At 53.2% G+C, this 22,454-nt stretch overlaps 1 protein-coding gene across 14 annotated transcripts in view; it reads right to left on the bottom strand.

Annotated features, from left to right (window-relative positions):
- The window catches only part of BCOR (BCL6 corepressor), a 119,752-nt gene that overhangs the window by 13,192 nt on the left and 84,106 nt on the right, over window positions 1-22,454 (bottom strand). For 8 of the 14 annotated variants that reach the window (XM_070366422.1, XM_070366417.1, XM_070366419.1 and 5 more), the window contains 7 exons: window positions 13,290-13,415; window positions 11,897-11,975; window positions 8,130-10,973; window positions 7,429-7,482; window positions 6,771-6,957; window positions 959-1,219; window positions 309-653 (listed from right to left, as the gene is read on the bottom strand). In XM_070366422.1, the coding sequence (XP_070222523.1) occupies window positions 309-653; window positions 959-1,219; window positions 6,771-6,957; window positions 7,429-7,482; window positions 8,130-10,973; window positions 11,897-11,975; window positions 13,290-13,375 (3,856 nt within the window). In that variant the 5' untranslated portion in view covers window positions 13,376-13,415. The remainder of the gene's footprint in view (window positions 1-308; window positions 654-958; window positions 1,220-6,770; window positions 6,958-7,428; window positions 7,483-8,129; window positions 10,974-11,896; window positions 11,976-13,289; window positions 13,416-22,454) is intronic. The other 6 variants (XM_070366425.1, XM_070366428.1, XM_070366423.1 and 3 more) reach the window with 3 other exon arrangements.

Below are 22,454 nucleotides of genomic sequence, written 5' to 3'. Positions count from 1 at the left end.
ACGTGGAGACTGGGGACTGCCTGAGCCTGGAGTGAGGGGTCACCCAGGGCCTCCGTTCTTTGCCCATCCATTGCCCATCCATGAGCCGGGTGAGGTGCAGCCCAGGAAATGGAGCTCCCTCCTCACAGTATATTCGAGAAGGAAGTGTGGACGCTGAAAGGACCTCATGGAGAGAACTCCCCACCTGCCACATGCTACTCCGTCAACTTGGATGGAGCTCAGGTCTCCTCCAGGGCCCTTTCCCACAGAGGGCAGGTGACCCAACCTCCAGGAGCCCCTCCCACCCCCCCAAAACAACCCGTGCATACCTTGTTCACTGTCACTGGATTTGAGGGACTCTTCCGACCAGGTTCTGTTGCCTTTGGCTTCTGCCCTTTTCCTGCCAGGTTTCTCTTCGGAGATGTTATTGCCCTGGGCGGCAACCTCAGGCTGAGCTGCCTGGGTCACTTCCTTCCTGCCCTGCCGGCCAGGTTTGCTCTCTGCTGCCGACACCTGCTGCTCCCACCGTTCTCTAAGGTGCAGCAAGTGGCGTTGCTTTTTGGGATGGAGCCCTGTTAATTCAATGCACACCTTCAGGTTGGTCAGCTCACTATAATGTGGGTCTTCTAAGTGGTTAGAGGAACTGTTTGTCATTTCCCTCTCAGGCCAGTCATCTAATGGAGAAATAACTATAAATTAATCAAAAAGCCCCCTGGGGCGGGGAAGAAACTGTCTTATACATCACTGACGGGGTGGGGGAGGGGAGGGGTGTGGTCACTGTGGAACTTGTCACCAAGTCTCGGGAGGGGGGCCTATTTGCCTTTGGTCATCTTTGGGCTCCTGTACCTGGCTTGGGACGGGGGAGGTGTGAGTGGGTTGCCCCAGGGCTCCAAGGTGGGACTGGAACCTTCCATTGCTCCACCCCCGGACTTTACTTCCCCTGGGTGCCCTGTGGGGCCGGCAGCCGGGCCAAGCTCACCTTTGGAGACCCGTCTTCGCTTGGCTTTCAGCAGCGGGTCCTCAGGGAGCTCTTCCACAGTGGTCTCAGTGTGGCTGCTGTCCCCTGAGACCTTGCGCTTTCTGTCCGCCCGGAGGGTGGGGCTGTTCGGCATGTCTGGGGTGACCTGGTCGGCGGAGGGATCGCTCACCGGCTGCCGATCCAGGAAGTATTTCTCCACGGAAACATCTTTGTCGTCTGGGGCTTCAAAGGGGTCGTGTTTGCTTCCGGCACTATAATCGCCTGTCGGGGCGGGCAGGGAGAACAACAGGGAAGGAAGGAACAGAGGTCACGAGGCAGGCAGGGTTGGGGAGCAGGCGCGATCCCTACGCGTCGGATCCCTACGCCCGAGGTAATCTGCTACCAACAGACCCTCCCCTTTGGAGACTGGGGGCCTCCCGTGCTGGAAGCACAAGACCCTCGGAAAGACCATGTCCCAAAGGAAGGGCACCTGAAGATACTCGGCCCAGAAAATGAGGGGTGTGGGACACTCACTACTGCCCTTCTCCGTGTCCATAGTTGAGGTCGGAGAAAGTCAAGATGAGGCATCAATATCACTCTTCTATAAGCACATGAGAGAACTGCCTGCCAGCCACCTCCCAGTTGGTCAACTTTGATGGCACTCAGGTCCCCTCCTGGACCTTTACCAACTGCGAGTAGGTGAGCCCGCAGCAAGCTTAAGCCAGGGCTGAGCTACCCGTCTCTATGGAAACAGCTGCTGAGGTCATTATTTTGAAATAAAAGGACGACGTAATAAAAAGACCAAATGTCCCCCAAATGCCACACCCACAGGGACAGAACCAATGTTCACTTGGGTCAGCAGGGGCAAGGGTGAAGAGAACAGGGCAAGAATGGTGGGAGGCTTGGAGACCAAGGGAGGAGGAAGCCTGGCAAAGCCAAAGGCAAGGCTTCCTGTTGTATGTACAAAGGTGAAGGGCAGTTTCAAAGAACTCAACCAGATCTCTACAAGTCCCTGGGCCCTCTTTCCACAACCACTGGGGGGAAAAGCATTTCACTGCCACCAACGGGGCGGGGGGGGGGGGAACCGCGCGCACACGGGGCACTCCTCCATGTTCCAAAGACTAGACTCCACCCCCTTCACTGGGGGCTGAACCGCTCACACCCCAGCCCTGCCTGCTTCGGCTCCTTCCACTCAATCTAGCACCACTTGGGGCTTTTCTTCCAATCATCCCAGCCTCACATCACTCCTCACTTTTGCTCCAGCCAAAGAACAGTTTGACTGCATTGCTGATCGTATTTTTTCCTAGCATGCAAATAATTCCATAATGATTGTGTTCCCCTAAGATGACCCTGACCATCACCCCGGGGTGGGGGGTGGGTTGGTATGACTTTGGTATTTCCGTTAACACCTAAGCTATGCTCCTTGAGCACATCTTTTAGATGAAATCATAGACACACTCTTCATGTTCCCATATATAACACTTCTGCCCAGCTGGCTAGCCCCCTAATCAACCTCTCTTGCGCGGGCATTCTCAGCATTTAAGGGCAGTCAGTTGTGGGGACAAATTTCACCCCGGCCTTGGCTAGCCTGGCCTGTGTTCTCAATGCTGGAACCCACTGATCTTTTCTCCAAGGGCATCCCAAGGTGGGACAGCTCCCCGCCCACCCTTGCCAAGGAATGGTGGAATCACCTCAACTGCTTGGGTCTCCTGTCATGGCAGCAGGAAAAATCCCAGACTCCTGGCCTGTGCTCATGGGGGATATAGTCCAGATCACTGAGGGCCTGGGAAGAGGGTGTGCTGCAACTCTCACCTTGGCTGCTTTGTGACCCTCTGAACCACTCTGGCAGGAACAGCACCTCTTTACAACTTGGCCCCCTTCAGTTGTAAAGTGGGAGTGTTACTGCAAGCCTCCTCCTGTGGGTGGGCTTCAGAAACACAAGGAAAGGCTGGAAAAATTCCTTTAACCAAAAGATGCCAAGATTTTCAGAGCAGACTGAATTTCAGGCCTGAAATGTATGCTATCTTAAGAGGTGAGCCCTCCTGGTTACACCACTGGACTTCTCTGGTCCAATCAGCCTTTCCTAAAAGCCCCATGGAAGAAGACCCATGGAGAAGTGTAACGGCTACTTTACGAACCCCCATGTCCAATTTTAAAGTTCATTCAAAGTGAGTTCCCCCCCACCTACTTTAGCTAGGAAAGATGGTTCCAACTCGGTGGTTTGGAAGGAGAGGTAACTGGGTGATGTCAGCGAATGCCGTCAGTGTGGGGCCCTGCCCATCTGAGATGTCCCCAATCACGTGAAGAAGCTGTCTACCCTCAGTGTTTCTGATTCCACTTTCACCTACTACATTTTAACCCTGTATCTGTAACAGTCTCAATCCATCTAGGGAGGCATCTGGCTCAGGGAGAAGGTTTTCCATCTAAGTTTTCACCCTCAAGGCCAGCTACCTTCATTAACAGTGAAATTACTTTATATCTTTGGCTACAAAAGGCCAGTATTTCTTGCCCATAGAAAACCACTTGGGGGATCTATGATGACAGCTTCTCAGGTGTGGGCAGGCAGTGACCGTGGAAGCTCTTCCTTCTGTTCCTGGAAGAGTAAGCGCACCCCAATGAGTCAGACCCTTCCTGGGGGCTCCTCTAGGCTTCCCATCTGGTAAAAGCTGCCTGGGTGCAGAGGGCACCCCTTCACTCACCAGGACCAAGAGTGCGCCACACACATGCCCACCATACCCACTCAGCTAGGGAGGGCGCTCCTGCACCTGACCTTCCCAATGGTCCTTGTCCCCAGGGACCCCATGATAATGTCCGTGGTTCCTCATCCTGGACTATTACTCAGGAAATTTCCACTGCTCAAATCAGGGCTCACTGAAATCATCCCCCCACGCACATCGCTTAGTTGCTTTCTTCCCCATTAGGTGAGAGGATCTTTCCCCAAATAGGTCCATCCAGTCTCCCTCTCCCAGTGCCCGAGTCTTTCAGGGCAAAGATCTCAATTCTTCTCAGTTAAGGCCCCGCAAGACCTTATGCTAGTGTGACCCTACCCAGGCCAATAATAACCCTGAAGAACCCTGAAGGACATCCAGCCTGACTGGCCAAGATACCCATGGCCACCACCTATGGGGGAAGAGACTCTTGTGTCACCTGGAGCTTTTCAATCACTGTTCTAACCACAGGACTACACAGGACCCAGAGGACGACCCTTGAGGGTAAAGGAGATGGAGAGAGAGATACATGGGGATCCCAACCATCAGGCTTGGCCATCACTGCTACTTTTGGTCCTCCTAAAAGTGGGAAGCCATGGGCCCTTGGTCACCCAGTCTAAGCAGGTGTGAACATGGCTGTGTTGTTTGAGGTTTAACACTTGCTCCCTGCAGTGTGGTCATATGACTCACAACACATATATCCCATAATTTATCATGGTTGTGCCATAGCATCACCTCAGAGAAGCATCACCATAGCAACATTTACAAGTCACCGTGGCAACAAAGCACCCTCACCATTGAGGAGCCATGCCCGGTGAGGCCTAAACAAGGTGGGAGGGCTCTGAGATGTTGGAGGGCTCCCCACAATTGAAATCCCCTTCTCTGCAGCTTAAGTATAGCACTGCCAGTAAAGGCTAACCTTGTTAAAACTTACACCCTCTACAGAGGAAGCCTAGGGAATCTCTGTTTCAAATTAGTTTACAAATGTGCAGATGCTCATATGGAAGAGAAGTTCCCTGAGCTAAGAAGTTTCATGAAGCCCCTTGACTGAGGTTTCCTCCAGTTTCTGGCCAGGCACTGCAGGCGGTCATTTCAAGTTCGAGAACGAAGGGGCCAATACCTCCTTGTCCCACCCCATTTTCAAATGTCACTGAGGGTTCCTAGCGATAATGAACTTCCCAGTTTGAGGAACCTCCAAACTCATTTGGTGAACTTCCAAAATAAAATTGAACTCAGCCACCCCTGCGATCATAAAGAACAGTGATCATAACAAATGAAAATCCTGGCCATTGTATTTTCAAGTTAATTCACTTTTTTTTTGAACAAGCCACTTGCAAGCCCCACCATCTTAGAAGCACCTGGTCACTCTCGGGGGAGGCTACTTCAGGAGGGGGAAGGCAGACAGAGACGTCTGGACCTCTCATGACCCCAGCCCACCCCAGCTCCCACATGCTCACTCTGTGGCTCTCAACCACACTGACACCCATTAGAAGGACCCTCTGAGCCAGCATGGGCTCAAGATATGACGGTTCAAGGACAGGAAGGCCCATTAATTTCCAGTTGAATGGACTGAACACCTGCTGTGCTGTGGATTCGGAGGCGGCAGTAAGGACAATGGCTCCTTTAATTAGGTGAACCTTCTCAACCGACTACAAACCACAAGTCTCCAGAAGGCAAACGGAGCTCCTCACCTTCCCCAACCCTCCTCCTGCCCTCCCATGGTGGCAGTGATTCAATGACTCACTGGACCATGTCCTGGGTGCTCCAGGAAGAAACCCATGCCCTGAGCTCAGAAGGGGTAGTCGGGGGTGGGGGGTTGGTGAGGTGGCTTTCCAAATCAACTGGGGCTCAGGCCCTGCTCCCCACCAGCCTCGTCTTGAGGCTCAGCAGGCAAGATGGGGAAAGACACATTAACTTCTCTGGGAAGAAGGCTGGAGTAAAGCCACGGAGATGTGAGGGGTAGTGGCCACCTTGGGTCTGGCCATGTTGCTGGAAAAAAGGGCAAGAAGACTCAAGCGAGCTAACTTCCTGCTCCCTTCCTCCAGCTTCCCTCACCATCCCCCCAGAACAGGCAGACCCCGCTTCCCCTCCCTAGAGAAGCACCCTTCGAGACCATGCAGAACCAGCCGGTCCTGGTGTGGCTCACCCAGAATCCTGGCCCGGAGATCCATGGCTGGCAAGGATGGCTAGACAGACCCGTTCTCTGAGCAGCTGCCACCCAAATGTCAAGCCACCGGAAGCGTATTGCTTCCTCTCAACTCCCTCAGCGCTGGGAGCTGAATCACCCCGTTCCCACCAAGGACCCAGACCTTCCAAATGTGCCCACCATCCCCAACCGTCCTGTCTCAGGAGGATTCTGCACCCACCCTGTCCTCGATGTTCACCTCATGCCCTCATTCACCATCACTGGTGAGGTCTGTGGGGTCCGGAGTGGGCTGCAGGCCCCAAGCACGCACACTGAAGAAAACAGGGAAAGACCTCCACTGGCCACCAACACACCCCCTGAGCTCAGGAAGTTGACAATACAACCCGAAGTCAACCCCAGTGGAGGAGCAGTGGTTGGGACAGCAGTGACCCAAGGCAAGCCCTAGCTTTCTCTCCAATTCTGCCTGCATTAACATAAGACACCCCCTGTCTAGTGGGGTGTGATAAACACCCCCCTTGTTTATCCCATGCCCTTGGAGTGTGCTGTCAACTCCTAATGGCTGCAAACAAACCTGCCACAGAAAATAACTATGCTCATCTTGCTGGTGCCTTCATCAGCCCTCATCCCATTTTAGCAAAACTTCTGCTTTTGGAGGGAGAAGACGAGGACGTTCCATTTCCTACTAGAGGAGACCATTGCTATGGAAGGTCTGGCTCTGGCTGCAAGTGTCATTCATTCCACTGCTACCAAAAACCCATACCCCTACCTGCTATAAAATATTTGCTGCGCTTGAGGTCTTGCATCGCCATTCCTCTGCTCTATTATATTACATTGTCATTAACTACGGGACCAGTGTTTCTCTGGAAAAGGAGACACATCCCAGGAAACAATGTCTCACACATGCCTCATGTATAAAACAGCCAAATCGCCCTGTTCTCACCAACATGGCACAACACACAAGCCACTGGGGTTCACTTACATCTCTCACTGTTGTTGTGGTCGGCAATGGCCTCCTCCAGGGCGACCGACTTTGGCTTTTTGTCCTGACTTCCTTTCAACCTTTCCCAGTCAGTGGGGCTGAATTTGCACACCTCGGAGTCCTTGGTTGGGGGGTGGCCACCTTCTCGCTCTTTCATCTCCAACTCTGAGAAGCGCATCATTGCACGCTAGGAAGAGAATGGAGATGAAAAAAAAACAAACACCTTACCATCAAAGCTACTTCATTGGCCTTACCTTAAAGGAAAGTATTTTCCAAGAAAAGTTTGCCCAAAACCAACCACACTTTATGATACAACTGAGATATTTTAAAAGTTAATGATACAAATATAAGAGTGTCTATATGTTAAGCAATCACACACTCTGTATTCATAAAGCCATATGTGTGTAGAGATATATGCGGTGTGTATGTAGAGCCATACATACACTGGCATAGAGACAGACATTCTCTTTCGAAGGTAAATAAAACAAAACAAACACAACGCAAAGAAAGCAAAACAAAAAACACAACAGAAAAGAAAACAAATGCACAATGAATAAAGACGACCATGGCCCACAAACTTCCCTTTGTATATTTGGAAATGAAATTTAACTCAAAAAGTTTATGTAAGATTCTAGTAATAAAAATTTGAAGAACTGACCTCACAGTAAGCAGCGGGTAGACATAAAATACTGTCCTCTTGTAATCCTTCCATCTATGTAATTAAAATGGGCACTCAATGGATCATTTAGATAACTTCATCCATTTTTATAAGCATAAACCAATTTTTTTCTTAACATTGCAAAACAATTTGGCTTTATTTAGCTTTTAATTAAAAGTAAAATATCTTAAGGAAATTCCTAGACAACATCTATCATTCACTAGCAAGTTAAATACATACTCTATCCCTTTAATCGAGGTTTTTTTGTTGTTTTTTCTTTTTTTGGTGAAAGAAAAACTGCACAAATCTCACAGACATGCGGCGGCTACACACCTCCACCAAGTATCACGTAAGGCATTCTAAGCAGTGCTGTTAGATTTATTTGTTAACGTACAGTAAAGTAACGGCAGAGAAATCAAAGCAATTGATACGTCAATGTCATGCAGTATTTTAGACATCCTCTAAAACTTCCGTTATCAGCATTCAAGTGGAGTTTGCTTAAAATCCACAAGAATCCACTTATGTTCCCTTACTGGATACATTTCAAAAAATTATATTATCATAAACTTCATTAATCAAATCTGCCCGGTGTCCTGCTCTAGTACCCCCGCCCCCTTCCTCTTTGAACATTAAAAAAAATAAACAAAACAAAAAAAAACTGACAACTGGTCAGGCTCCTGCAATTTGGGTGGGGGGCTCACCTGCAATGCCCGCTGCTCCCGGCTGAGCTGACTGGAATCGGCATACAGTTCGGTAGTGACGCACTTGAACCGGTCACCCACGTAACCAGCAGAGTTGGCGATTCTCTTTGCCAGCTTAGATGGCTTTGGTTTCAGAACTTTGCCATCAGTTGATTCTGCCTCATCGGCTCCATCTTTGGTATAGGTGGGGGTGGCGTCCACGCTCGGTGGGGCACCGCCCACGCAAAATGGTTTGGGTTCCTCTTGGGTTTTCCCAAAAGTGACCGCAGGGCCATCGCTCCCCGGGGTCGGCTCCAGGAACGGAGTGGAGACCGGCATTGCCAGATTCTCCTTGTTGGTTCCAGCTGGAACATTCTCCTTGCTTAAGTTGAAAACTGACTGGCCTGGAGCCTGTTTGAAAGCATAGGCGTCGTGGAAGTCATTGATGCGCCCCAGCTCGTCTCTGAGGGTGACGAAATCCCGGTGGGGCTGCAGGGCCGGCTCAGCTGGGGGTTTGCTGGGCTCAGTGCTCTGGCCGACACTCTCAGCTGTGAAGCCGGGTTTGGATGTGTTGGCTTCAGTCTTCGCGTCGGGCTCTTCCCGGAGGAGGTCTACATAGACAAGCTTGTCACTCTTAACGACGGTCTTCCCTTGATTCCAGCTAGGGCTGGGCTTGAGGTTCTTGTCCGTGGTGACTTCTGGATGTAACTTGGTGCCACTAGCTTCGAGTATCTCGGAAAACCTGTTTCGGAGGCTTGGGTCCTCGTAGCGGGCCCTCTCATGGGACCGGGACCTCCTCTCTGGTTTCTCCTCTTTAGTGATCTCAATGGGTGTGTGAGGTATCAACATGGGATGCACCATGCCCAACCCCAGCGCGTCCTGGTAGGTCACGAACTCCGGCCGGCCTGTGGGCAGCCCGTAGGGCAGTCCAGGCTTTGGGGCGAGGTGCCCAGGAAAGAGACTGCCGCTGGGCAACAACACCGGGTGAGGGTAGACAGGGCCTTTGCCATGCAAGGAGAGGGGACTTAAGGCAATGCCTTCGGGTGCTGGGTAAGGGAGGTAACTCCTGGGGTAGGGAATTGGTGGGGACCTGAACGCCTCATTTGGAGAGAGAAATATCGAGCTTGGTGGGAGCCCGTTCTCATTTGCTTTGAAGCTTGGCTCTGGGTTGCTGGCTTTGGCGCCCTTGCTGCCGGTGCTGCCGCTGTGCTTGGCAGGCGTGGTCGGGGGCTGGCCCACGTGCTGGATGACAGACGGTGTGGTGTCCACGGAGCCCCTGCTGGTCTTGCTGCCATCAGCAGTGGCGTTTGGGGCTGGAGATGCAGAGGCTGGGCGGCCGGCACTGGACACTGAGCCGGACACATTAGTGACCACGGTGTCGGTGGCGCCCATGCGGGGACACGAAGAACTGCGCTGCTGCGGGAGGGCCCAGTCCAAGGCCTTGTTCTTCAGCGGCAGGCCTTTGCCATTGTTCTCTTCGTTAGGACTTGGCCCAGGCACCACCCAGGACGAGGGAGCCGTGCTAATGATCTCAGATCTATAGATAGCACAGCCGTTTCCTGGAGGAGATAGTGTTTCTTTCGGAATCTCACTTCCGGAGAGCACTAGGCCACTTCCAGCTCTGCTGTGAACCAGGACGGTGGGTGCCATCTTCTTCATGTGGTCAGCTTTGGAAGTGTCTACATCCACCACTTTAGAAGACAAGTCTAGTGGCTTATCGGTGACGTCTTTGGTAACCGTCTGCTTCTCCAACAGAGGAGGTGAGCTGCCATCCTTTCTGTCCTGACCCGCTGTTTTCCGAGTGTGCCCAGGAACTGGCTGGGCGCTTTCGGCTCCTTCTGGAGCCTTTGGATACTTGCTGCTGCAGAGCCTGGCTGCAGGAAACTCGCTGCTGACCGTCATGTATGGCTTTGACAGGGTGACAGAGGGTGAGGTGGAGATCCGGGCATAGTGCTTGTGGAATTCAGAGTAGGTGTCTGCAGTAGGCTGGGAGGGAAGGTGGACTCGGGGTGAAGGCCGAGGCGAGGGGGGCAACAGGAGAGCCGTGTCCCCTGGCAGGCCGCTGGTGACCGCCTTGGCGGAGGGCACCCTAGGCTGTTTACTGTTCTGGATGTGGGGGTATGAGTGAGAATCGACCGGGTTCCCAGGACTAACACCCATCTTCCAGGGCAGGCTTTTGTCTGTGCAGTGGACCAGAGGCGGGATGGCTGGAGAAGCGGAAGGCGTCGAGAGCCTCATGGGGGAAGCCAGGGACGATGGGATGTGGGGACTGACGTAGTGAGGTGGCGGCAGGTAGAGAAATCGCTCCCCGTTGGTGCAGACTGGCGAATATAGCGGCTGGGCCAGGCCATACGACTGCTGAGGTAGCAAGGCCTTGTACATGTTCAGGGAATACTTATTTGGCGAGTCAAGGAAAGGGTAGATGGCTGGCGTGGCCCCCTCCATGTAGGGATTGACCCAGGGCAGCCGCAGGTAACTAGCACCATTGATGTTGAGCGGGCTCTGTTTGTCACTGGCAGGCCTGTCTAAGCCCAGAGTTTCTGCCGTGGGGACAGCACTTTTTTGTATTCCTGGTGGTGTTTTGTATATAGCACTGAAGCCATTCGGAGGCTTTCCAGAGACAGCGGAGGCCTCCACCGTCTCGGGTGTATTCGGTTTGAACTGCATCTCTGGGGTTCTTTCGGAAGAAAACCCCAGACTGCCTAGAGTGGTTGTGGCAGCCTCCCGCCCTTTCTCTGAGCCCAGTCCACACAAGCTAGAATAGACGATGTTTCCGGGAACACGCAGTCCTTCCCGGATCAGGCCAGTGCGGTCCATGCTCAGCGCTGCCAGGCCATCGATCCGATGGGCCGTGGTTGCATCCACCTTCATACAAGAAGAACATGGGTGTTACCAAGGATGTGCCTCCAAAGCAGCCCATCCCAAAGAGAAACCACAGACTAGCTCAGTAGGATATCAGCCTCAAGATCTGAGCGGAAAGGGTTAAAAAAGCAAGGCTTCACAAGGTCCGTGGCCCCCTCCCCCCTTATCCAGCACCCTCCTCTGCCTGCCTTCTCACCTTTGTCCGACTAGTATCCTGGAAGCACATAAAATGATCCCTTTAGACTTGAGGCCCTTGCATTAATTCAGTCATCTATTAACTCTGGAAAATCCACCTTCTCAGCAAAAATTCTTCGCTGCAACTGAGGTGGTACCAACTCCACTGCTCTCAGCACCGACCTTGTGGGGTACAGATCTCAGACTCACCCTCCCTGGGTCCAGTCAGGATGGGGTGGGGTGATGTTCACTGGGGCTTTCCCAGATGTGTGGAGGCATTATTTAACATAATAAAAAAACCCCAATCTTTCAGGGGGACAGCAAGGAACAGAAGACTTGAGCTGTCTCATTTCGAATCAATAAAGAGGCCATGGGTCAAACTGCAGTTGTGTCTTTGGACTTCTTCTCCCTGGTGTCTGAAGATGGCTCTGTTTCATATTTTACTGGGAAGGTAAATCCTCAGGGTCTACTTGGAGGCTAGAAATTTATCCAGCTGGGAGCGCCGGTGGGGCACATAGCTTATCAAGGAAAAGGTGGTACGGATCCCACCAGTCACCAGGATATTAGGGCATAAATGGCAAGCGCAGCCAAGAAAGCAAGCCAGGAAGAAACTGGGTGAAGCCTTGTCCCACTGCCTAGGCTTTCTCCAGCAGCCCCCCAAAGGCCCTTTAATGGTATGCAAATGAATGCACGATTGATTACAGATCACTGATACTCAGATAGCACATCAACAGAAGCCATTAATCTCTTACCACGTTGTGGTTCAAGGGATTTTCTTCCCTTAGTTCCAGTCTGGCCTTTGAAGCGTCACCATCATTTACGGGAATTTTCCTATTTAAAAGGACATACCAACTTCATGAAAACATTCCTCATTTAATGTATCTTTCATAGATTACCCCGGAACAGGCCAGTTTCTAAAAACTCTTTTTTCCCAACTGCCCTTAAAAAAACCAAAAATTCCTCCCCCATGGCCCATATTGAAAGTTATCCCCAAATGGTGATTTAATCAAACTGGGAAAAAAACCAAAGCAAGGCAAGGGAACGGGGATGCGAAATCACAAATATGTCCCTGAGTTGGGTAAGGTAGAAATTCTGCACAACTATGTCTCCTTCACGATTGTTTCTCCACACAGGCTGGGCAGGGCTGTCTGGGCCCTGCAGTCCGAGCAGACCCTTATAAGCTCCACCGGAGGACAGGCGTGTGGGTACAATGGCCAAAGCCAAAAGGGCAGACCTGGAGGCTAAAGTCTATGGGCCAGCCATGTCAACCATTTCTGTGTTACCCAGGAGGACAGGTTCTCAAAACTTTCCCCCAAAGTTAGGCACCACGTCCTATGAAACTGGTTTCCATGGTGATAATGAAGCCATATTTGACGGCCTTTATCAAAATGATGGGGGATACACACAAATATACAAATGTTAGCCGCTCCAGAGGAAGAGGCCACACATCTGTGCCAGGCTGTTGTGGCTGCCCTGAGACTTGTTATCAGAGAGCATCGATAAAGAAAGTGCTTGGTGCCAACTTCCAAATCCCCAGGATAAAATCGCTGACAAACAGCAGAGCAAAGTTTCATCATTACCCCGAAGAGCAGCTTCAATTATCTACTGCTTAGCTGCCCCTACCCCACACTCCCAAACTACTGATTAGGAAGCATAACAGAACTGTTGGGTGACTGAAACCAGGAGCCGGTGGCCTCGCCAAATAGGCGGCAGAGGATCTGGAGAAACCCTGGGCTTCCATGAAATGAAGGGTGGCTTTTGCCCCATTTATTACTGAGCAAACTATTTGTTTTAAAAGCACATCGAATGCCGATCCACCTGGGCCCACACTCCTGACATTTAGAGTTAAAGCAGCATATAGACTGGGATTAATTCTCCTTCATAAATATGAAATAATAAATTAAGGACGAAAGAGCACTGAAAGGCCGCTTTAGGGGCTAATCTCTTAAAGGGCGGCAATGCTTCGCTGAGCCGGGTTGCCTGTTAAAACTGTAAATCAAGGGCTGCCAGCTAGGCAGGAGATCTCCCCCCACCACCCCCCTTTGGGCCCACTCTGGCTGTGAGGAGGTGAAGGGGGGCTCTGCTTAGGAGCCCCAGGGAAGGACCCGCATGCTCCCCAGGCCTCAGCCAGACCCACGCATTCACCTGTCGTCACTGATTCCACACATGCGGACCCTCTCGCTGTTCATCCAGCTGTGAACGTTCCCATACAGGGGGGTTGCTGAAAGCATGTCGTCTTCTTGGATGGCAGCTTTTCTTCAAGCGTCTAGTCTGTTTAACAACAACAAAAAAAATCCCAGGAGGTTGAATGAAAAAGAGCCAAACAGGGAATGAGAGAAACCCTCTTTCTAGGCAAATTCATATGGAGTGTGGAATGCACACTCGGCAAGGTAGAGCCTGCTTGGACGTTGTACAGACGGCTGGAAGTGAAGGAGTACGCCTGACCCAGGGGTTCAAGGAAGGGGATGGAACTTCCCTAGCAGGAGGCGCCGGGGATGTGGACGGCCCAGCACCTTGGGGCCCCATCAGTCAAGGTACAGCACATGGCACCCTGCACCTGCCATTCTCCCTTCCCCTTTCCCAGCCTTTGGAGAACACACTTGCATAAAAAGCGGCTGGTGGGGGATCCCGTGGAGCCCCACACTGATTCTTCTTGGGGCTGAAAGGATGGGGGAGAGCGGGTCGGAGGTGGTGGGGGCGGAATAAAAGACACGGCAGTCCAGTGCGGCAGCCCAAACCACGACTCATTTCCAGGGCTGTGGTGTACACGACTTACAGGTGGAGGATTAAAAAGTGTCAGTGGGCTGGCAAGCCACCCCACCCGAGCCCTAGATTAGATTAAGCCCCAAACCCGGGTGGTTTTGCCTGGGTGGTTTGGCCTGGGAGCTGCAGAGGGAGGCGGCTGAGTAATTCAATGACGCCTGCTCGCTGGGGACAAAAATCATTAGCGAGCGCAGAAGTCTTAGCAGCCTGGGCTGTTGGGCTCCGGCAGCGAGCCGCTGGCACTGGGGGAGCGGGCAAAAGCCACCCATTTCCCATCCACTGGGAAGGAGGGAGGGGGAGGCGGCACCTTCCCCCCTCCTTACCTTCTCTGCCCACCACCCCCACCCACATTACATTCTAGTTTGCTGCATGAGTGAAGGGTCAGGACAAGCTGCATTTTATTAACAGGATTATCACGGCGCGTGATTTATCCTCGTGCAGGATTTTAATTGCTCTTTGGAGGTTGAGCCGTTTCTTTTGACTGCGCTTCAGCCCATATCCTGCTGTTAAATGCTGGGTTAATAAGTAGGGGAGCCTTTAATGCCTGGGACCGATGGCCCTCGGCAATTCCCCCAGCTCGCACGCTGCCTTGTCCAGGCACCCCCCAGCCACAGCCTCTGTACACCGGGACCCAAACCTGAGTGTGAAATCCCTGGTGTGCAGCTCATGGGGGAACTTTTCTTTCTCCTCCCTTACACACCCACCCACAGTTTCCGAAAGCCCAAATGTTCCCTAAGTCGACACATTTCCTTTGTTAGCAGGGAAAAATATGCAAATGATTGCTTTTACACTTTCGCACAGGGAGCTAACTGCCAGGTTGGTTGGGTGGGAGCCACTAGGACTGGGGAGCACCTGGGAGACCCCAATCCCAAAGCCAGGTTATCCCTCTGGGTTTCTTTGTCCTAACTCGGGCTTTTGTCCACCAGCATCCCTCATCAGCCCCTATACATAGAACACCGTCTGTTAATCAAGAGCCACGCGTGCAGACACACACCATGCATAGTTAGAGCTCAACAATAAAGCTGGGAGAGAGACAGCAATCTCCCTGTGTGTCCAGCCTGGTGGGATCCTGGAGAGGTTATTTGTCTAGAAAGTGTCCCTTTCTTCAGGCAAGCTGGGACATTTCCAGGAGGCTGGCTACAGCGCCCCAAAGACAGACTCAGTCGGATGCAGGCATTGAGGAAGGTTCTGAGGGGGTCCACAGGCCGTTCTTCTGTGTTCCAAACGTGCACATCAAACTGGGGGTAGGCCACCACGAGAGAAGGCTCACTCAACAGTGTGTCCCCTCTCTAACCCCTGCCAGCCCTTCTAACAAAAGGAAGACAGGTCTCAATCTAGAAGGTGGAGCAACATTCCTCAGTGCAAGTGTCCTGGGCACATGGCTGCCACGGGAGGCCATGCCGTGCCATTCCCTGGCTGCGTGTCACGATGAAATTCGGACCTTACACCAAAGGGTCCCTCTATCAAACCCTTAAGAACAGGATGAGGGGAAGAAGCGTGTGTGCCCTTGAAGCCACGATCGTCTGGTGTTCCAGTCTTCAAAAGTTACACCAGCTGCCTCCTAAGAGCTTCTGTTAGTTGTCACCTGGGGACAAGGGCCTCTGAGCACCAGACTGAGGAAATAGGAAGGCAGTTGCCACAATCACCCTACCGAGCCCTTCACCCACCCCCAGGGCCTGCAGCCCCCTTCCCTTGAAAGGGTTTTTCTTTGGAAAGGGCAGCCTGAATTTAGTGGGTGAGGTGGACAGAGTTTAGAAGAGACAACCTGGGATCACAGAGTGCTTTCAAAGCTTCTCCCCCGCTCCAGGTCTCGTCTGGTTTTCAGTATTAATACTGCACAGATAAATAACACCCTGCATCAGAATGAAGTGTTCTGAACAGCACAGGATCAGATGGAGGGCTGAGGCCCAGAGCATGGTCCAGTGTCACAGGGGTGGGGGTGAGAGGAAGAGGGGTGAGGCCCAGTATTGGATCCTGCTGACTACACCTACACACACACACACACACACACACCCCCCACACACACTCTCTCTCTCTTATAATCTTTAGCTGCCCCATGAACTTTTTGTGAACTGTTTAAAAGTGGAGGTCTGTTGAACAAACAGCGGCGCCACTGCCAGCCATAATTTCATTGCAACGAGCTAAAGACTTTTAACTCTTCAGGTTCCTGGCCAAAGATGGAGCTGCGCAGAAAGGGCCATCGAGCCAGGGCCCTGCCCGGCGCGAGGCCCTTCTCCAGAGTAACAGCCCACATCCTGGGCAAAGGCCAGACTGCTTACACCCCCCATCACTGAAGGACGCCTCCCCCCATCTCTCTGGGGTGGAGAACCGACGAAGGGGATCTTGGGGGTAAGGGACACATAGATGGGGCAGATAGGCAGTCATCCTCACCCCACTCCACTTTTAGAAAGAGCTACGGAAATTGTTGGAGACATGAGGTCTTTCTTTTCAACTGAGGAAAAGTTCTTCAAAAGTGACTTCCCTGACCCTTGGCTGTGGGTCACGGTGAAGGGGGCAAACGATGTGATTTGGATGACAAACAGAGCAGAGGCTGTGCTGCTATATATAAGATGTGCATTCACCCTTATTTCTCAATGACCACCCCACCCCACCCCGGCCTGGTCTTCCACAGGCAGGCTATGCTTCTGGCAGTGCCAAGATGTGTGAAGTCAGTCATGAAAAGCACTTTACAAGCACCAACCTGTTTCCAGAGCAAGCTGCTAAGCTATACCTTGGCTCTGGGTTTTAATCCTTTTTTCCAGTAGAGGAGAGAAGGGGCAAGGATGCCGGAGAGGGATATAGGGAAGGTGGCCCAGAGAAGGGGTCAGCCCAGGAGACAAGAGTGTCTGGTTTCTGGAAGAACAGACAGGAATTGTGGTGGCTGCCTGCTGAACACCCAGCTCTGGGAGAGACAAAACAGCCACCCCGCGTGGAGGTCTCTGGCTTTGCGTCTGAGTGAAAGCACAGGAGAGCTTGAGTCTCCCTCGACAGACTTGGGCCCTCATCTACTCCAGGAGTCAAGTTATGATTACCCCCAGCATGGCCTGGACACTGGGGAGAAGAGCCTGATTGACAGAAAGAGGTCAGAGGGACTACGATTAGGAGCTGTCACTCCCACCTTGGCATCCTTGAGTTGGGGGCACCTTGGCACTCTGTGAAAAGACACATGGGGGAACACGGGCCCTGAGCTGCACCCCACCACCAGTGGTCTGCCAAGTCCTGCCATGAAGATACCATTATGCACCGAGGAAAAGGAGAGAACTTTTTTTTTCCTTTAAGGCCGAGTTCCCCTGGCAGACAACAGACAGGGTGCCAAGGAAGGAGCCGTGGTTGTTGAGAGGCCAGCCTGAGTGCAGGGAGGGGGGCAGCACTGGGCCACTCTTGGCACCTCTCCTTTCTCTCCACCACGCTCCTCCTGGCACCGGGCCACTTTCCACTGCCTCCGCCCTCGAGGCGACGGATGGATTGGTTCAAGTCTGCACATCAAGCTTGTCAAGTGGCACCGACAAAATGCGAAGCAGCACCACCACATTGGCCCCACTCTATGCCACCACCACCAGTGCCCCTTCCCAGGGCCTCGCTCACTAGGCACCCCTTAATCCATCAGGCACTTTTCCAGTCAGTGGCCAAGGAGGTCTGGACAGGTTTGGGGGAGCACCTGGTCCAGAAGACTGAGTGGACATCAGGGACCCCAGGCAGCATGCCGTGTGCCATGGTCGTCTGTGGGCTGGGGACCTTTGTGGGGAAAGGGACTCTCTCACTGCATGGCCAGTTCTCCATGGAGGATGCGCTAAAAGCACAATCACCACTGCCTTCCCGCTCTCTCGTTCACAGCCTGTCTCTGGGCAGGTGGCTGAACCTCTTCAGCCTCGGTGCCCTCATCTGTAAATATTTGGCACCCTGTTTTTCAGAGGATTAAACTGCACTCAGGACTTGAGTTCTGCCTGGCAATAGCTGGTGCAGGCCCAGTCTAATGCCATTAAACAGCATCTAACTCCACTAAACATACTATGCAACAAACCCCTAGAATGGCTGCGTGGTTCCTTTGTGGCAGTGGGGAGACTGAGGAAGGAACACAGAGGGGCCAGGGAGGGGTGACCTTCAGCAGGGCAAGGGGCCTTCATGGAAGCTCGCAGCACAGGAGCCCTTCCTGGGGCTGTTCCAAGCCCAGACTGAGTCACCCACAGGCACTTCTCTATGGGTGTCAAGGAAGGGAGGGGTGAAGAAGTTCCTATTTTAGGATGGGGGGGCTGCTTGGATGTGGGAGCTGAGAAAAAGTGGTCCAGGGTGTGAGGCATTGGGGTGAGTCCTCCTGGGTTATCTTCCCCAGTGTGTGTAACAGTGGGGAGAGGGGAACCCCAAGGATGCCTCCCAGGTCAGGGGAAGGTTGCAGGTTTCCAGGGGTATGGTGGAAGGAGGTCGCAGGCTGGGTCCTCCAGCCTGTACAGGGGTGCTGAAGTTGGGGTGGGGGGGAATGGGAGGAGTGATCCTGCCTGCCAAGGTGTTATCTCTCCATGCACCCTGCAAGCCTCCGGGGCATCCCCACTCCTGTCCCAGGTTTTGCATTAGTAACAGACAGCACTGCTGAGGGCTAGCAAGGGAGAGTGGGGGGCGGGGAGAATGAGAAACTCGCGGCAGGCCCTGACCTGCAACACCCAGCACCTTCCCCGCCTTCCCCCAGGGCGCCGGGATAGAGCCACTCGGGGCAGTGAGGAGTGAACTTGGCCAGCAGCAGCAGCGGCAGCGGTGGCGGCGGGTGGTGGGGGAGGGGCGCCCCCTCCCGCGTCTTGGCCCGATCGGTCGGCAACAAAGGAATTTTCTCTCCCACCGCACACACACCCCGTGCGGCTGCGGGCTCCTCTCAGCTCCTCTGCCAGGTCCCTGCGTCGGGCAGTGGCCAGCACACATCCCCGCCCTCGGCCCCCGCCCAACCTTCCAGGAACTCCAGCTCTCTCCACTAGCCCTCCAAGACCCCGCTTCACACCTCGCCTGTGCGCATCTCTGGGCTCTCCCTTTCCCAGGCACCTGCCACTGAATCTCGACAAAAAGCAACTTTGGGTGGGCACACGGAGAACCCAGAATGTGCGGTGGAACTCACCAGGGGACTGGGCACTGCAGACCCCAGCGGCCATCGTCCTGGGCTCCCTTTGGCCAGTCTGGAGTGTTGCTCTCCATGGATGCTTCCCCCCATCTCCCCTGATTGAAAGACGCAAGCCAAGTGTAGCCAACTGTAAAAGGGGGCTGGGGGCTTGAGGAGGGGGGAGGGCACCAGCAAGGATCAACCTGGAGAGCTGCTGCCAAACCGGGAGTGCTGCCCACCACACACTCCCTTTCCCACACAGCAGAGCCATGGGGCAACCTCCCCCACCCCGGTCGGCTTGTGGAACTTCCCCTTCTGCCCCGACGCCATGCCTTGGCTTTTTGTCCCTTTCACTTTCTTTCACGGCGGTGCCACACACAACAACCATGTGTGTATGCAAGAGGTGCCCCACCTGGAAGCGGGTGTCCCCCCACAGGAGGCAGCAGCCCAGGACAGGAAACCTAGGTTGAATGCAATCAATCATCCTCATTCCTCTCCTTCTGCCAACCCACACCCCTCCCCCGCCCCACACCCCCTCCAATGGGGTCCCTACAGGGCTGGGTTCCCAGCTGGAGTCTCCCCCAACCTGGAGGCAAATGCAGAAGAACCGATCCATAAGGTTATTAACAGCAGCTATCATTAGTACACACAGAAAGCACAAAGGAACTTTTTACAAATAAAAGATGCAGAAAACACAGGGTCCCTCAGTCTGCACCCTGATTCCCTGCTGATTGTGTGCGCCTGGGAATCCTGGGAAGACTGGGGATGAGGGTCAGGGGAGGACAGGGGCTCCCACTTTCTTAACAAGGAACAATAGGAACCCCATGTCTGCTACTCAATCTTGGAACCAGAATGCCCCAAACAAAGCTGTGGGAAAACTGCAGTAGACGTGGGGGCCCGTGAATTTTTGTAGCTGTTCAGAGCTTAATTACTCCTCCTTGATCCGTGGGACTAGACACGACACCGCCAAGGTTAAAATGCCCCGAACAGCGCCGAGCAGATGTGAGCGAGCTGGCAGACGCGCAAATGAGGCCTGCCTCGGAGCACGATAACAAGTGACTAATACATTGCATATCGTTGAAAGAAAATTATTTTTCTCTAATTTGCATTTGCTTGGGGGAAAAAAAAAAAAAGCCAACCAGAGTCCCTCCTCACAAGCACGAGTCTAATCCTGGAAATACAGCCCGGCTGCTTTAAGAGAGCTGGAAGGAGGGAAAGACTGCCAGTGTTTTGGCGTTGCAGGCTTGTTTATCTTTCCGCCTTTCCTCCAAGGCGAAACTCGTTTTGCAAGCAACATTCCTACAGAAAATGGCACACGTCATAAAAAGAGACCAATTTATAGAACTGGCACCGAAGTTCATGTATCATTCCAGAAGTATCTCCCAGCTCCCCACTAGGGAACCCAACTAGATGTAGAAGTCCACATTATAACTCCAGGCGGGGGGTGGGGGGGTAAGGTTTGAGGTGGGAGGGGGGATGAAATCATCATTTGCAGATATCCCGAAAGCTGTACACCCAGGAGGCCAAGTCACACAGAAGGGCAGGATATAGAATTAAGTCAGCTCTGAATGATCCTCCAGAGCCCCAAAGGCTTCAAACTTGAGGCTGGGGTGGGGGGGGAGCTGGCCCCAGGACAGCCCAGGGGCAGGCCCAGCCTCCTGACCATCCATGCCCCTTGCCAGCTTGGGCTCCAGGACCGGCCCCTGGCGGGGGGGTGGGGGTGGTGGTGAGGGGGGGATATGGCTGCCACCCACCAACTGTTCTGCCTCCCACCCTGGCGCCTCCCTGCATTGCCTGGCAGAGGACCAGGGAAGGCCTGCGGCTGTGGGCATCTATCTAGTTGATTAAGTCACAGAGTGGGTGGCGCTGTGGGCAGACCTGAAGACAGTGGCGTCCTGCAGCTTAGAGGCAAGTGCGCTCTTAAAAAAACACAGCAAGGCAAAGGGACGTAGGTAATCCAAAGCTTTGGGTCCTGAACCTACACACTGGTGTTGCCAATCCAGGAAACAGGGCCCAGTGCATAGAATACAGCAGCCGCCTGTCTCTCGAACTTGTCTGAATAACAGGGCCATTTCAGAGGAAGAACAACGGCCTTCAGAGCCTCTGCAATTTCCAGAAAGCCTTCAGTTAATAATACATTCTTTCCAACAGGCTTGCTTTAGGGCGGAAAGTTATTTTCCCAAATCTTAACAACCCTGTCACAAGCCGCTGAGGCCCCAGGCCCCAGGCAACCCCTCCAGACAGCTGACACTCATGACCCTGCAGACCTTCTCCTGCCACCTCTGCCTAACAAGTTCCCTAAACCACAAAACGCCAACCAGCGCGCCCGTCCACCCAGGTCCCGGGAGCCAGAGGGCCATGTGTCCACGGGGTGGGGATGGGGCGCCGCTGCCAAGGGTTGTCTCGCCTTGCGTCCGAGGACGCCCCGGCCAGCAAGTGGCGGCCACCTCTGCGGCTTTCCGTGGGCCTGCATAGTGCGCGCTTTGTGTGAGCGCCGGGGAGGCACAGCGCTGCCCGTGCACCAACAGCTGTCACATTATTTGCACTCGCTGTAAACAGCCTTCACATTCCCCCCTTACCACATAGTTAAAGCCAGACTAACAATCCACAGTTAGAGATCAAACCAACAACAGCAGTATTGTGTCTGCCTTCGCTGCCTTCGCACCAAGCCCAGCAGCTGGCAGGTTTCTCCGGAACAAGGGACCCCCCCTCCCCCCAACCCCTCCGGGCTCCAGCCCAGGCTGGCCAAGGCAGTGCTGCGTGTGTTGCTGCTGATTGTTAAAGCAAGAGAACACAGCCATTTCGAGCAGAGTTCGGTGGGGTTCACCGGCTCTCTCTCTTGAGTTTCCTCCTCCAGCTAGTGGCTCGGGGCAGCCCCCCCCCAATCTCCTCCGCAGGGAATAAAGGTTGTTCAGACTCCCAGACTCTGCTCAGCAAAGCGTGGGCCAGCCTGGGGTCCTGCAGCCCTCTCTACCGTGTCCCAGATGAAACGCAGCTTGGCCCCATCTGCAGCTCACAGCCCCCTTGTGTTTCTGGAAAACTGTCCAAGCCCCTGAATCCTGACTGGTCGCCCCACTGATCAGAATGTCTCCTTTATGATTTTTGGTTAAGTCGAACATTTCCATAATCGTCATTATTAGCGCAAATTACACGCCTAATCGGTCCTTAAATAGATTTTAATTAAATAATCATACAAGGCTCATTTTATGACTTAAGAAAGGCATTACTTTTCGTTATAAACTTTCTACCAGGATATAGAATAAGGATAGCAGACAAATACTTAGTCTCTGAAAAGCACCAATAACTGATGGGCAGCGTACTGGGAGGGCAGACCCAGCCTCACACCTGGAATCGAAGTGCAGACTAGACACACCACATCTGCCCAACTTTCCTCCTCCAAAGCAGGACTTTGTCTTCTCTTTGGGGCCAGACGAAAGGAACCCCCAATGCTCCTTTTGTCCCTGCCC

Source organism: Bos mutus, chromosome X, assembly GCF_027580195.1.
Source record: "Bos mutus isolate GX-2022 chromosome X, NWIPB_WYAK_1.1, whole genome shotgun sequence".
Lineage (NCBI taxonomy): Eukaryota > Metazoa > Chordata > Mammalia > Artiodactyla > Bovidae > Bos > Bos mutus.
Note: the sequence above shows the minus strand (reverse complement) of the source record. Positions and strands in the feature narration are given on the sequence as shown.